Raw genomic sequence first — 14,387 nt, forward strand, 5'->3', positions numbered from 1 at the left:
ATGACACCGGGTCTCGCGTAGTTGGACCCGGTTGACTTATACTAGGCCGTTACTTTCACTTTCTTTTTCCGCTTCTTCTTCTTTTTATCGTGGAGCAGCTCCTGTTTCTTCGCTATACAAAAGCGGCAGTACCAATCCTCGTCTTCAGCTGGTGGAACCTGCATACCGACGCACACCCTGAAATATTAGAAAAAGAACAAAGTTTAGCAAAATTCGACTAACTCCAACATTATACGGTGTAAATTACATAAATATAAACGAGTTATTTACCAGTGATACCAAGCGTCACAATCGTCACAGCCAATCATCGGCGAGCCATCATCCTGGTTGCCGCACGCGGGACATATCCACACTTGACGACCTCCTCGATCCTGTAACACTCATCTCAGGATAAACAGAACTCGGCGAACTTTTAAATAAAACCCAACCCATCTCGACGAATTCGCTCTGGAGTTTTGGAAAATCGTTCAAACAAATATGCCAACATTTGGATTCATCAAATATTTATTTTAATGGAACATGTTGCACTTTCTTTATCAAGAATAACGTACTGATTCTACAAGGATTGGTCAGTGGACTTCACGTCAAGATATTTTGTCATGTTGTCCATGAATATTCTCTCTTATCAAGAAGGAACATTTTAATAATAAAACAAGATACCGATATCTCATAGTACTTTCTTGTGAACTGCTGCAGAAATTCCTGAGTCTTAAACAATGCATGGGACTTATGTATCTCGGTAATACAATGATTTATGATAACATGAATCGGAGATGAACTTGTCTCTTCTTTTTTTTTTAGCATTCGATACGCATCCTTTAAATCATGTCCTAGCTTTTTATTGTCTAAATCACTCCTATTTAAAGTAGCTAGCGTGCGCATTATTTATGTATTCATATTTTTGCGATATACGTATCCGTGTCGCAACTAACGTATTATGAAGTATGAAAACTAGTTATCCATAGCGCACAGAAAAATACCTTGTAATGTTCTTTAAAAGAGGTGTAAAGCGTACTCACCACAGTAGTGGCTGGTGTTGTAGGCAACACGTTCCTGCCATTTTCTTTGTCTTCTTTAGCATCGTCCTTTTTAGGAACTGGATCTGCTTTCACCTCTGTACCGTTAAAACCGTCGGTTATATTCCTAACGGGTCTCTCATGCTAATTTTTTTTTTCTATGCAACGTGCAAATCTCATGCAACGATTTGACTTTATACTTTTTGCTACATAATTTTTTTTTTTAATGTTTTCTCTCTGCTGTCTGTTAGTGTGTATCGTTAATAAATTATATATCAATAATCGCAAATCGTAAATATATTCGCTGATTAAATGAAGAGAAGTGAACGGGAAAAATCATTAGTTTAAGTTATCTTGAGATAAGTAAATTTTTATAATAAAGGTTTAAAAATAAGAGCTGTGACATATTAGTTACATTAGTTACATTAACTGATAAGACGCATGCTCTCTAATGCTACTTAGTTAACAGTCAAGCGGCGAATTCAAAAGTGTGTGACACACAAGTATCAATTGCATCTTGTAACTATTTATACGTGAGGAATATATATGTATGCGCTAATGTGACTGCACTTGCTAAATAGAGAAGAGAAATTAACGAGAAGCATGGGCATATTATTAACTAACATAAGACAAATATACTGTAAAAGAAATTACTTCCTTCAGCATGTACGGAAATGTCAAGAATAAATTGTATATTAGTAAACCGGCACTGCTTGTAACTTTAAGCTATATACTGACATATGAAATATAAGTGAAATATCAAATTTACGATAATTTAGTTAAACATACATTAACGTTAAAGATAAAACGATGGCATCCTGTGTGTTAAAGGCATTAATTGATACTGATTATGGTACATAGTTTTAGAGTAATGCCTCTATAAAATTTGCGATATTGCATTTATACTGCCACAACAGATATTCGTTCATTAAATCTGTCAGAACGTTATTTTTATAATTACACTGTAATCGCTCAAATTTGCAATAATAAGAAGAAGAGACAAGTATACCATATTGTATATCGTACGTATATACATATACATATACATATACACATATGTATATAATATATATATATATATATATATATAATGGATGATAAAATGATGACGATAAATGCTTTCTTATTCTTAAAATACATGATTAAATTAATTTTCTAAGTTAATATTATTTATTTTTTTTTTATAAAGAATTATATCTATATTTACATAAATGCAGCAATCAATTCTACAAATGGCAAACTCAAGATGCAGCTACTCAGAAAAGACTGTATATTCAGAATATTAAAAAATATAATAAATCAAATAAAGAAACTATCAAATTTTACTAATCAGTATAATTTTTTCTAAAGAATATTATTTCTAAATTTTATTTCTGTATCACAAGATATATGAACTGAATAGTACTTTGTAACTTGTATATTGTGACTTGAGATTATTTAAATCCACTAATTATAAAAATGTCTTTTCTGAAAAGCTCTTTGTACAAAAGAAGTCTTGCGAGGCAGAATGGTGAAAGTAGAATGGCAAAATAAGCGATTAATTCAATTTCTGAAAATTAAAACTAAAGAAATATTTAAGACTCAATATAAGAAATGGAAATATGAGCACTGAACTCAAAGAAAGAAAAAGAGAAAGTGAGTAAGGTAATAATTGCAACAAAAAATACACAGTAAGTCTAAATATAGCTATAAGAGAGAATGTGTACTACAATCATTATTTTGACAACATAACAATATATCAAAAGAGAGAGCGTGGTTTAAGGAAAAAAAGGAAAACATGATACCGTCACCACAAGACGTAAATGCATAGATAGCATGAATAGGAAATTGGAACTTTTGGATAGGCTCATACTTGAAACAATATCGATGGGTTGGGTTTATTTCATTATAGAATAAAATATCAATAAAATGTTTGTAATAAATTTAAGGCAAATTTCCCCCTCCCAAATTGGTTTTATATGTGACAATTATTTTAAAAAACTTTACTATAAAATTTTAATCCAATTTAATTTAGTTAATGTACTTTCAAAACTTTGCAAAAATTTCTTATTTGTATGCTTATGTTTTATTATCTATTAATTTATTTGTCATTTATAAAAATAAAGTTTCCTTATCATTGCAGCAATGTTATAATAGACAAATTATATAATTTCTTGTAAAATTCAAAAACAGCTTAACAGGAACGCTAATATTTCTTTTTAATGTTCTTTGAAAGAAAAATATATTAATTTTTAAGTCCTATGTATTATTATTTCTTATATAAATAATTTATTCGATCATACATTCAATTTATTTACCAAAAATTTCCTTTGTGAAATATTATTTGTGAAACATTTTAATTCTAAGATCTCGAATCTTGATGTAAATTTCAATAATCCCCAATATGTAAATATCGTGAAAAATGTACTTACAAAATAATATGGTGGTTGTTGTGGCGGCACTAGAGGGTTCGGGAATTTAGGAGGATTGTCAAACTGAGGTGAAGGTATTGGCTCACTTTGAGATAGATTTTGGAAGTTAGATTTCTTTGCTCGAGGAACTGATGCAAGTGGCGCGCTAGTAAGAGTGGCAGAGAAAGAGTCTGTAGGAAGAGCAGGGCTTCCATCTAATATTCCCTCCTCTGTTTTCTTACTTGCTGACTTTTGCTTTGGCGGTCGTGTTACCAATGCCGATATTTTCGCCAATTCCGGACTAGGTTCCCGCTTGACCTCTTCATCGGGCTTTTTCACAAGTGGTTTAATAGTTCTGAGAAAAATAAGAAGTAACCACACAATAATTATCTGTGTCATGACATATTATGATTGTGTAATATAAAAATACCTCCTTTTTCGATAAACCAATTAAATATGCCAACACAAAAAAAAATTTGTATTATAATTATATTAAATTGCTAATAAAAGTTTACTAATAATAAGAATTTATTTATGACTTACATTTTCTTCATAGGCGCATTATCTGGTGTCGCTGGTCTAGGAGAAGCTGTACCTAATTTTAACGTAATTTTTGGAACAGCTTCTGGATTCTTTTCTTCCTTCTGTAATAACACAGATATAGTAAATTAATTATTGCTATTTACCATCATTATTATTAGCGGAAGATATATAACTACCGTATTCTTCTTATTTTGATCTTTCTCCTTTTTCTTTTCTTTTTTCTCCTTCTTTTCCTTGATCTTTTCTAATTTCTCGCGTTTCTCAGCCTTTTCCTTCTTCTCCTTCATTTTCTCGCCTTTATCTTTGTGTTTCTCTTTCTTATCTTTCTTCTTCTTCAACTTATCCTTCTTTTCTTTCTTATGTTCCTTAGACTTCTAAAAATAGTTATAAACTGTTATAAATATATGTATATGTGAAATTACAATTATTATACTCTAGTTTAATCAAATTAATCTGATAGCTTTTATATGCGTAAAAACTACTAGATAAATTGATTAAGATAGAGCGTAGTAATTATATGGCATAAATGATGGATATAAATATAATATTATCGTGCATAGGAATTATCTTCATCGGGACATTTCTCCAAAATATATATATTTTAATAAAATATAATCGAAATATCTAACGAGATATGGTCTCTTGTCGAATTTACCATATCATTCTTCTCTGTTTTTTCAGCTTTAGAGTTTTTCGATGGTGGCATTTGCGCGACGGGTACTGTTGGTGTGGGAAGCGTGATTGGTGCGACAGGTGCAGACACTATAGGCGGTGCAGCGCCTACAGGCAGTACCCTCTCAGGTACTTTCATGAAAGGCAATTCTTTGTTTGGCTTAAACATTTTCGTAAGTTTGTTATCCACCTTCTCTTTGTCCGCCTTCTCATTCTCGCCTAGAATCGACGGAGATGTTAACTCGGCCGGTGGAGGGATCAGTGGCTTCTCACGTTCCACGGGTTTAATTTTAGGCAACGGGAAGTCCTCGGGCTTTACGGGTGGGTTGGAAAAACGTGGTGGTAATGGTAAATTGGGCATCGCGGGATGAGGACCTGGCCCACCTCGTGGGCCAAGCGGCAACGGAAACCGCGGGAACATCGGGGGAATTAAACCAGGCGCCGAAGGAAACGGAGGGAAAAAGGGGAGGGAAGGGAATGGAAGTGTGATTGGAAGAATAGGCTCTCTGTGTAGTGGTTCGGGTGCCTGCGGCGTTTTGGGCCGATCTAGTATATCCGATTCTGTCGTATCACATGAAGGTTTCGTCTGAAAAACAGCAAATTACCAGCAAGATATACTAATATTGAAAATTAGAAGCATATTAAAATGTGATACTCAATCGAATTATCGCTGGGAACAAAATCGACTGCGATTAATTTAAGAAATATATAAAATACGTATAACTCTTTTTGATACTATGTACACGTAGTTCGATGAGTAATTGTCCTGTAAAACATATCTTACCTTTTTCGGACTACTTTGTTTCGGACTCTTCAATTTAGGTTCTTTCTTTTTGCCACTCTTCTCTTTCTTCTTTCGCTTCTGTTCCGGTACCGTGGGTACACTCAATTCGGGGGTTTTCGGCGTGCTGGGCGTACCCGGCGGTGAAATGTCAGCGTCGTCGAACATGTAAACATCTGACGATAAACTCTGCACGTCTGCCAAATCACTGTCCGACTGTATGTGCACGTCCGGTGTATGAGGTGTCTTCTTCTCCTCGCGTCCTGCTTTCGGGTCCGCGTCGTTACGGTGCGCATGCTTCTCCGCATTCTCGATATCTATGATCAAATCCGGCGACTTTTCGCGCGACTCAAGAATCTCCTTGTGCTTATGTGGCTCCGTCGTCTCTTTGTCCTTGTCCTTTTCCTCGCGCGGTTTCGATATCTTCTTGAATATATTCAGTTTTTGTTTATCCGGCTCCGACGGCAACTTGTCAACGGTTTCCTCCTTCTTTTCGACGGCAGGAGGACCGTCCGTCAGATCTACCTTGTCGGGCTTGACCTTCGGCTGCGTCGCCTTCGACGGTTTCGGACTACTGGCGGCTGATTTAGGTGACGCGATCTTCGGCGTGGATGGCCTGCTACCCGTGAGTTCTTGTAACGTGGTAGATTGTGCCTTGCCACCACCTGGCTTTAAAGGTTTTAACTTGGCCAACTCCTTCATGCCGACTAATTTCTTTACTTTACTCTCATCGATCTTGTCCGGCTTGAACAATTCCTTCGCGCCTTTCTTCTTCTTATTCTCTTTGTCAAGCTTACGATCCTCGGGACCTTTCTTCACAACCTTCTTCGGTTTCTTGTCGGTCTTCAGTTCAGGTGGCACCATCGGATAGGAACTCGGTTGCGGTGAATCCGATCGGACTTGATGCGGCGTTCTCGATTCAGGTAGCTTTCCTTCTCGCGCGGGTGATAAAAAACCAGAGGTGGTCATCATAACGCTGCTTATTTCACGTAACGGTCTGCCCTCCTCCAAAACCTTCGCCCGCTTCACTACGGGGCTTTCAAAAGACACCGGATCGCCCGGTCGTTTAAAAACCACCTGTGGCGACATTCTGTGAGGTGATGCATTATTCGAATTGCCCGACGATGTCCCACTACTGGATGTCAAGTCTGCCGTGCCATTCATTAAACTTTCATTCTTATCTGATATGTATTCCTCTGTAATCATTATATATTATCGATAAAACGTAAATTAATGTAAACTGGCATAACTATTGCAGTTTACCCAATAAAGAAAATATGATTCATTACCTTCGGTATCTGGGTACATAGCTGGTAAATGTTCGTGTACGTGTACTGGTCTCGTGACTACTTCACGACTACCCGGTTTTAAAAAATTCAAATGATTCTCACGTCGAACTGGATACTTAGGTACTTGTATAGGACATGGAACAGAATCTACATTTTTCACGTATTCGGCTAATTCTTGTATGTCAATATTCATATATTGAAATGTTAATCCTAAGTCGTCAAGATTTGGTTCCGTCCTTCCCACTGTAAAAACGTAAAAATATAATAAATCCAAAATATCTATATATGTATTAACATTACTCAGTAAGTGTAACAAGTAAATAATTTATTTAGTTTTCTCTTAACACATTGTGGATCAGACATTTTACTGCATAGCCGGCTATGTTTCTACATAAAATATTTTTAAGGTGCTTATGATTTGTCCGCAATTAAAAATCACCGTTATGTTACTGAGTTACTGTTCTTGACTGATGAATAAAAAATGCGAGATATCTCGTCATCAGTCTTTAACGATGGAATATGAAACGCGAGATAACTCATCTGTCCATGTTAAGAAATTTTAAGAATATAAATTTTGATAATAGTATCCAAAAACTATTCAATCTTTTACTTCATAAAATATATATATATAAAAAGACAAGAAAGCAAAAGACCTTGACAACACACAAGGCAATCACTGTCAAAATTAATATAACAGTTACTCACAAACTTCCGCATATTGATGTGTGAGCTTGGAAATACGTAACAGATATTCTTGCAGGAGATCTACCAGAAACTCCAATGGTGTAGAATTAATGGAGTGCCATCCTATCGTCTGACAAATCTGTGCAACGACTATTTTTAAAACGTTTCGACTGTATTCAGCTGACATTTTTGCCTGCAAAAATTATGAAAATATACGTGAATATTTTGACGCAGTTTTTTTTAACCCGTTGTCTTACAATTTCAAATCAAACTCTTGCCAGATAACGTAGTCTAGATAATATAATAATCTCACCAATGATATAAATTTTATCTAAATATAACAAACGTGGGTACAACTCAATCTGTGTAATAACTGGACACATTACAATACATTTCTTATATAATTATATATATATATCATCAATAGCACAAAAAATCGTAAGCTCTTTATTCAATCTTTATTCTAGAGACTCCAACTTTTTTTTTAAAGCTTATTGTTACAATTGTTTATTATCCTCCAAGAAATAGTACTGAGATTGTTCACTCCCTAGGTTATCTTGCAATTAAGTTTGTATTTAGGATACTTAGTTCTTATATCAGACATTTTCTCAGATAAAATTCTAAATCATCTGAGAATCAAATCTAGATCTTTTGCTGGACAAGTAACTGCTGTAACATTGAGCTATCCAATATTCCATATATATATGTGTATATATATATATATATATATATATATATATGCAAAACATAATAATCATCGGAGAAAAATTAAACGTACTGACTGAACATTTCTATTTATCTTGACAATCCAACCGACAGCACGTCCACAGTCACAAGAGATTGTAAGGCAACGAGGTTAAGAATAGTACGTACACTCCTATGTAAACTGTGCCCTAGTTTACACCGATCACTTGATACGCGTATTAAATAGTAAATAACTAGTAAATTAGTTTGATTATTGGTTGATCAGCTCAAAAATATACCATTTGACACGCGTATCAAGAGATCGGTGTAAACTAGGCCTTTTTTGTATATGCCAATTTAGTACTACATAGTAACCAGTATATACACAAAACAAAGCGAAAACCAAAGCAGTACGTATATAACACGACACTTGAATAGAATCAACGAATTTAATTATTCAAAATAAATATTATTGGGACATAAAAAATTGTACCGTTACGTGATCGCCAACAGTTATCGTAACCAACGCTGGCCGGAGCAATCACGACGCTGCGGAGACTCGTACGTGCCAATTTAGCGACAGCGTCGCTGCACAGGCTCGGAGGCCAACGGATATATCTTCAGGGATGTTTTTAATCAGCCACACAAGCCACAAGCTCGAGGGAGGAAAAGAACGAAACCGCGATAGGGGCCAAGTGTGCGTTCCCTCACCTGGACGCGCGTGAACCGTGAACGTACGCGACAGCGGGAGAATACCTCTCTCTTCCGGCCTTCTCAGCCGGACAGTCACATAGTTGACGTGCTTGACGTGAACATTAACGTGAACGTCGCTCGACACCCAGAACTCGCGAGAGAGAAAAAGAGAGAGAGAGAGAGAGACACACAATGCGCGTTGTAAATGTATCGCGAGATACACTAGCCGTTAGCCGCCATTCCTTGCCGTTCCCGTCATTCCCGTCTGTTCCCGTGGACTAGAGTCCTACTCCTTCCTATATTCCTATCCCGCGAGCGGCGCGGACGCAGGCCGGCGCGCACTGCGCAGTCATCATGGGCGCAGTGTGATCTCCGTCGCTAAAGTCACTAGATTTTAACAAAGTACCCAGGCGTCGCCACGGCCTCGTGCGCACGCGCCGCGCGAAAACCGCGACCGCGGCGCGTCCACGTCCACGCGTTGCCATGGTAACGCCGCCGGATGTTGGTGTGTTCATTCGTGTGCGGACTGCGGACTGCGGGGCAGTGCGGGGGGCCCGGCGTTTCCTGCGACGAGGCTTCCACGCCATATTATTTGTCGATTGTCGAGAGTCTACCGAGGAAACGGAGCGCGTGGCGACGCATTTCGTTTTCTGTCCGACACAGATCCACGGTCGAGGGACTTTGGCGATGAGCGATATCGAGGTGAGTGCCGAAAAATCGCGGATCCTCGCGCAACCGACTCGCGAACCGTCGTCGCGTGAAACGCGACGAAATAACGCGACTCGACACGGCCATTATCGATCCAGCGGCGCAGTTCCTACTCCCAGCCATTATCGGTACCACGCGGCGTTCGTGATGACTCGACGCGCGCGACTCGTTCGCTGCCGCTAATTGCGGAATGTGTCCTGAAAAAATGTGCAATATCGAATTCCCGACGATTCGCCGACGATGATTTTGATCTCGGCGAAAGCGCTTTATAAGGTTATAAACGTGAATAGCTGAATCGCGATTGGTCGGTCGCGCTCATATGTTAGAACATTGGCGATTGTTATCGTTGGTAACATTCGCTATTTAGAAAATATATATTTAATTCTAATTTGATTTGATATATATATATATATATATATATATATATATATATATATTTTCTAGGTTAGATTTGTATACATATGTATTTATTCTGATGAAAATGAAATGTTTCCGCAAATGCTTTTTGATCTTGAAGTTCAATTTACAAGAAGGTCTTTATTTGTCTTTATTAGCTTGTGATATATTTGTTTATATAGAATGCCAAACATTGTCATACCTTGGAAAGTTACAAGTTATCTTTTGGAGTAAAGCTTACATTACTATTGAAGAACTCAGTTCTGTCCTCTTAGACATTGAACATTCTGTTTTCCATTTGCAAATTTATCGTAAGTTTTAAATATTACTTAACATTTCAATATTAGACGCATGAAGACTTTTAATTTAACATTTAAATGCATTTATATTTATTGAAGTATTAATTAGTACTTTTTATTTCTTCTATATGTGTGTGAAAGATATGTGTATTCTCGCAATGGAGTTAAATCTGATAAGAATTAATTCAAATTCGGCCCTGATAAATGGGCGCCAATAAGTATAACTTTAGTAATTAATTACTCAACAACTAAACTATAAAGACAGTTGGCTTACACTTTGGCATGGACGACAGACTTCCATAGACAAATATCCTCCATAAATTTGAACTAATTCTTATCATATTGATTGAGCAATCACCCTCCTTAAGCAATAAAAGAATTAATGGATTAAAGAAAGATATTATAAAATATCATAAATATTATACTTCTTTAATCTGCTAATTCTTTAGTTGCTTGTAACTCCATTGTGAATATTTCTTTTATACAGAAGAAATAAAAGATATTAAAAAATACACAAATAAATATAATATATTTAAATGTTAAATTAAATGTTTTTATATGTGTATAATATTATCATGTGTGTATAATTCATGTGTGTTAAATATTATCACATTTTTTTTATGTCCCATTTTCTCAATTTAATTTATCATGTAAAATATAATGATAATTCAATTTTGTATCATCTTTGTATATACATGATATAACTTGCGGTAACGGTTGTGTTTTAATTTGCAGAGAAGTGGCAGTCGCAGTGCAAGCCCCCGTCGACCACGAACTGCGGACGGTGGCCTAAGAGACTCGCGATCGCATTCGAGATCGCGTAAGTCGCGCGAGCGGAAGGAGCACAAAGAGGTCAACAAATACTCGAGGTCGCGTAGTCGATCCGCGTCACGCGGTCGCAAGTCGTATCGGGGCAGCAAGTATACCGTTGGTCACCGTAGTAGCCGCAGCCGAAGTCGTTCGCCATACCGCGGCAGTCGTTACTCCCGTAGTAGATCTCGCTCGTACTCGCGGTCGCGGTACTCTCGCGACCGACACGTGTACCGGTCACACTCACGCAGCCCGATGTCATCGAGGCGGCGGCACATTGGTAATCGCGACAATCCTTGCCCTTCCCGTTGCCTAGGTGTCTTCGGACTCTCAATTTTCACGACTGAACAGCAAATCCAACATATATTCTCGCGATATGGCCCAGTAGAACGAGTACAGGTCGTTATCGATGCAAAGGTATGTGAGACTTGATGTATTCATGTATGTTTATTCATATATTAATATAGTACGCGACAGTCCCCACATAGGTGTTTACACTGGGGAACAATAAAGCTGCGCCAGAAATTTAGAACGTTCATTCTTAAGAGACACATGATACGTTAAAGGCTTCTGGCCACATAATTACATATTAATATAAATCCTACGTGTAAATTAGAAGTTAGTACAACTTAGTGATAGCGCAGTTTAATGGTACCACATGTAATTCATATTTACAGACTGGACGCTCTAGAGGATTTTGCTTTGTATATTTCGAATCGTCCGAGGATGCTAAAGTGGCTAAAGACCAATGCACCGGCATGGAAATTGACGGGAGACGAATCAGAGTAGACTTCTCTATTACGCAACGCGCTCATACTCCTACTCCGGGAATATACATGGGAAAACCTACGCATCTGCACGACAGAAACTGGGATGCTCCGAGACGTAGAGAGTAAGTCGTCTAAGTCCTCTCGAAATAATAAGTCAAAAAAATAATTGACACATTATTTCTCTTTTTTCCGTTTTCTAATTCTTTATTTTTTTTAATACTGGAAACAATAGAGTTAGCTACAGAGGAAGTTATCGTCGCTCACCCAGCCCATACTACAGCCGTCGACGTTCACGTTACGACCGCTCTAGATCGCGCTCCTATTCGCCGCGTAAGTACAACGCCCACTTAAATTTGCAATTTGCAATATAAGCTGTCTACATGGATATATGTGTCTCATCCTTGTACTAAATTTATGTTAGAACACGAGATTATACGTCTATATACAGGATGTTTCAAGGATAATAAAGTTGTATGAAAGTTCGTGAAAAATTGATTAATAAAAAAATTAATAAAAGTGCATGCCATTTTTTTATAAAGTAGTTTTTTAAATATAAAGGTTTAAGGTATAACCAATCGTAAGCATTGATTAAAAAGTCATCTGTCCGTGTGTCGTGCGCGCAATGGTATTAGATAATTAGATGTCAAACAAAACGTTGCCGCTGTACGTATACTACTGCACGATCATACTTTTTAACCAATGGATTGATTATACCTTAAACCTTTATATTTAAGAAACTACTTTATAAAAAAAACGGCATGCCCTTTTATTACTTAAATTTTTCACGAATTTTTATGCTGCAATTTTATTATCCTCGGAACACCCTGTATATGTATAAAACTGCAAATTATCTAGCAAAAACTTCATATTTTCGTAATTTCTTGCACAACGGTGCTTACTGTAATGTACGTTTATTTCTCTTATCTCACTTTTTTGTTTTACTGAACACTTTACACGAAAATTTTACGTGGAGAAGAATTCTCGCATGTTTCATAACGTTTATTTTTCTAGAGAAAGACATGACTTCTCATCATAATTCTTTGTTACGGCCGGGCATCTTGCTGCGTTATATACATTAATTAACTGCTTTGTTGAAGATATTTATGAAAATTATGAAATTTAAAAGAAATTAATATATTGCGTAAAATACTTAAAAAAAAATTAAAATATTTAATATATATATCGATGCTGCTTACTATTAATTTCAAGAGACGATTTTGCACGCGATATATCTTATTACGTTGAAAAATTCGTCGAGCCATTTACAATATAATGCTTCTTTCGGATTCATATTTTCGTAGACCGCTTATATTTATCGAAACGGTAATGTTAATTGGATTACAAAGTAAGCACTTAAGTTAGCAAGAAATCGGCAGACGGGAGCATCAGAGAAATGCGCTCGATAAATCGTACGGTAGTAGCTAAGCAGCAATCCGTAACTTGCGTAAACAATCATGGTTTTTTTGTTGCTTAATGAATTTCAGGACGCTATTAGTCATGCAAGTGATGCGAGGCCAGGTCCTTTCGGAAGATCCGATGAGTTTGACCCAAATATTTCGTCAACGGGTCAAAATTATTAAATTAACAAAATCACATTATATTACTATTCTTACCTTACCTAATCCTGCATCCGTATGCAGATATACAATCTCGCAAGCGTTTTAGTTACACTACTATAAACAGTATCTACTATACAGTATATACTATAAACACTATTGACGAAAAGAAAAAATGTAAAATGTAGTAAAGTGTAGCATACCGTTTGCACGAAAACCAGTAAGGTTAGAATAGATGTAAAACCTTATTTTCATAAGTTTATATCTCTTCCTCTTAATGTTATGAAGATAAGGTTTCAATTGTGTAATAATACAGGCTATAATGTGAGCTGGAATATAATTGAGTGCTCGATATTTGTGTTGTCTCTAGCTTACAGTTGTATTCCAGCCGTTGACTAGAATCTTTTAAAAAATGTGAAAAATTCTCTCTTTAACGAAAAAAAAAAATAAAGTAAACCTAAATAAATAAAGCAGGAAAACGAAACGCAAAGATATAAAAAAAAAAAAACACAGAAAAATAATAACGAGCTTTGGTACAAGTAAGTTCTCTAACCTGTTTGTTTGTTTATAAGGTTTTGAATCAAGAGGTATTGGATGATAGAGGGAAGTTTGAAGTTTCACTCTGAAAAAATGAGTTTTGAAAAGTCGAAGACAAGATATTTGAAGACACGTTTATCTTGCTCGCATTGTCAAGAGTCAGAAGGTTTTCTCGGTTGCTTGTGACAAAGAATATGATCTGCAATTCATTTCCGGCTGAGAAGCCTCAAGCCTAGAAGAAAACGTCAAGTAGTGCAAGCCCGAAGACAGAATCGAGTTGATCGTCAGACCCCCGACCGGGACGGAGTTCATTTTGGTTGGGGGTGAAAACAGGGCCGAACGTGTTTCCGAAAAATATTCAAGAAGTTCATCGAAAAATCTTTCGTAGAATAGGGACGAGCGTAAGGTGCTCCCAGACCTTTATACCGATCATATTCTTTATCAGTTGGTTTGGTTGCCACACGCTATTTTATTCGCTCTAGAGAACTGCATATACATATACATATATATACATATATATATATATATATATATATATATATATATATATATATATATA

At 36.5% G+C, this 14,387-nt stretch overlaps 2 protein-coding genes across 7 annotated transcripts; one reads left to right on the top strand and one right to left on the bottom strand.

Annotated features, from left to right (window-relative positions):
* Positions 1-6: 6 nt before the first annotated feature.
* LOC112468705 (transcription initiation factor TFIID subunit 3-like) lies at positions 7-9,090 on the bottom strand. Of its 4 annotated transcripts, none has more exons than XM_025037998.1 (11): positions 8,553-9,090; positions 7,397-7,568; positions 6,692-6,934; positions 5,406-6,598; positions 4,605-5,207; positions 4,126-4,323; positions 3,950-4,050; positions 3,649-3,761; positions 1,020-1,114; positions 271-371; positions 7-177 (listed from the first exon to the last, which is right to left on the bottom strand). In XM_025037998.1, exons 2-11 carry the CDS (start codon positions 7,560-7,562, stop codon positions 42-44), a joined length of 2,949 nt encoding a protein of 982 aa, XP_024893766.1. In that variant the 5' UTR covers positions 7,563-7,568; positions 8,553-9,090; the 3' UTR covers positions 7-41. The 4 variants fall into 4 exon arrangements, with proteins under 4 accessions (XP_024893766.1, XP_024893764.1, XP_024893765.1 ...); XM_025037996.1 differs by having other exon boundaries at positions 3,514-3,761; XM_025037997.1 differs by lacking the exon at positions 1,020-1,114 and having other exon boundaries at positions 3,428-3,761.
* Positions 9,091-9,284: 194 nt separating this feature from the next.
* LOC112468704 (transformer-2 protein homolog alpha-like) lies at positions 9,285-14,353 on the top strand. 3 transcript variants are annotated; one of them, XM_025037994.1, is made up of 5 exons: positions 9,285-9,454; positions 10,891-11,382; positions 11,643-11,857; positions 11,968-12,065; positions 13,864-14,353. In XM_025037994.1, exons 1-5 carry the CDS (start codon positions 9,440-9,442, stop codon positions 13,887-13,889), a joined length of 846 nt encoding a protein of 281 aa, XP_024893762.1. In that variant the 5' UTR covers positions 9,285-9,439; the 3' UTR covers positions 13,890-14,353. The 3 variants fall into 3 exon arrangements, with proteins under 3 accessions (XP_024893762.1, XP_024893763.1, XP_024893761.1); XM_025037995.1 differs by lacking the exon at positions 13,864-14,353 and adding an exon at positions 13,220-13,742; XM_025037993.1 differs by lacking the exon at positions 13,864-14,353 and having other exon boundaries at positions 11,968-12,489.
* Positions 14,354-14,387: the final 34 nt, after the last annotated feature.

The sequence above is a fragment of the Temnothorax curvispinosus genome, unplaced genomic scaffold (assembly GCF_003070985.1).
Source record: "Temnothorax curvispinosus isolate PA1 unplaced genomic scaffold, ASM307098v1 QBEX01001906.1, whole genome shotgun sequence".
Classification (NCBI taxonomy): Eukaryota; Metazoa; Arthropoda; class Insecta; order Hymenoptera; family Formicidae; genus Temnothorax; species Temnothorax curvispinosus.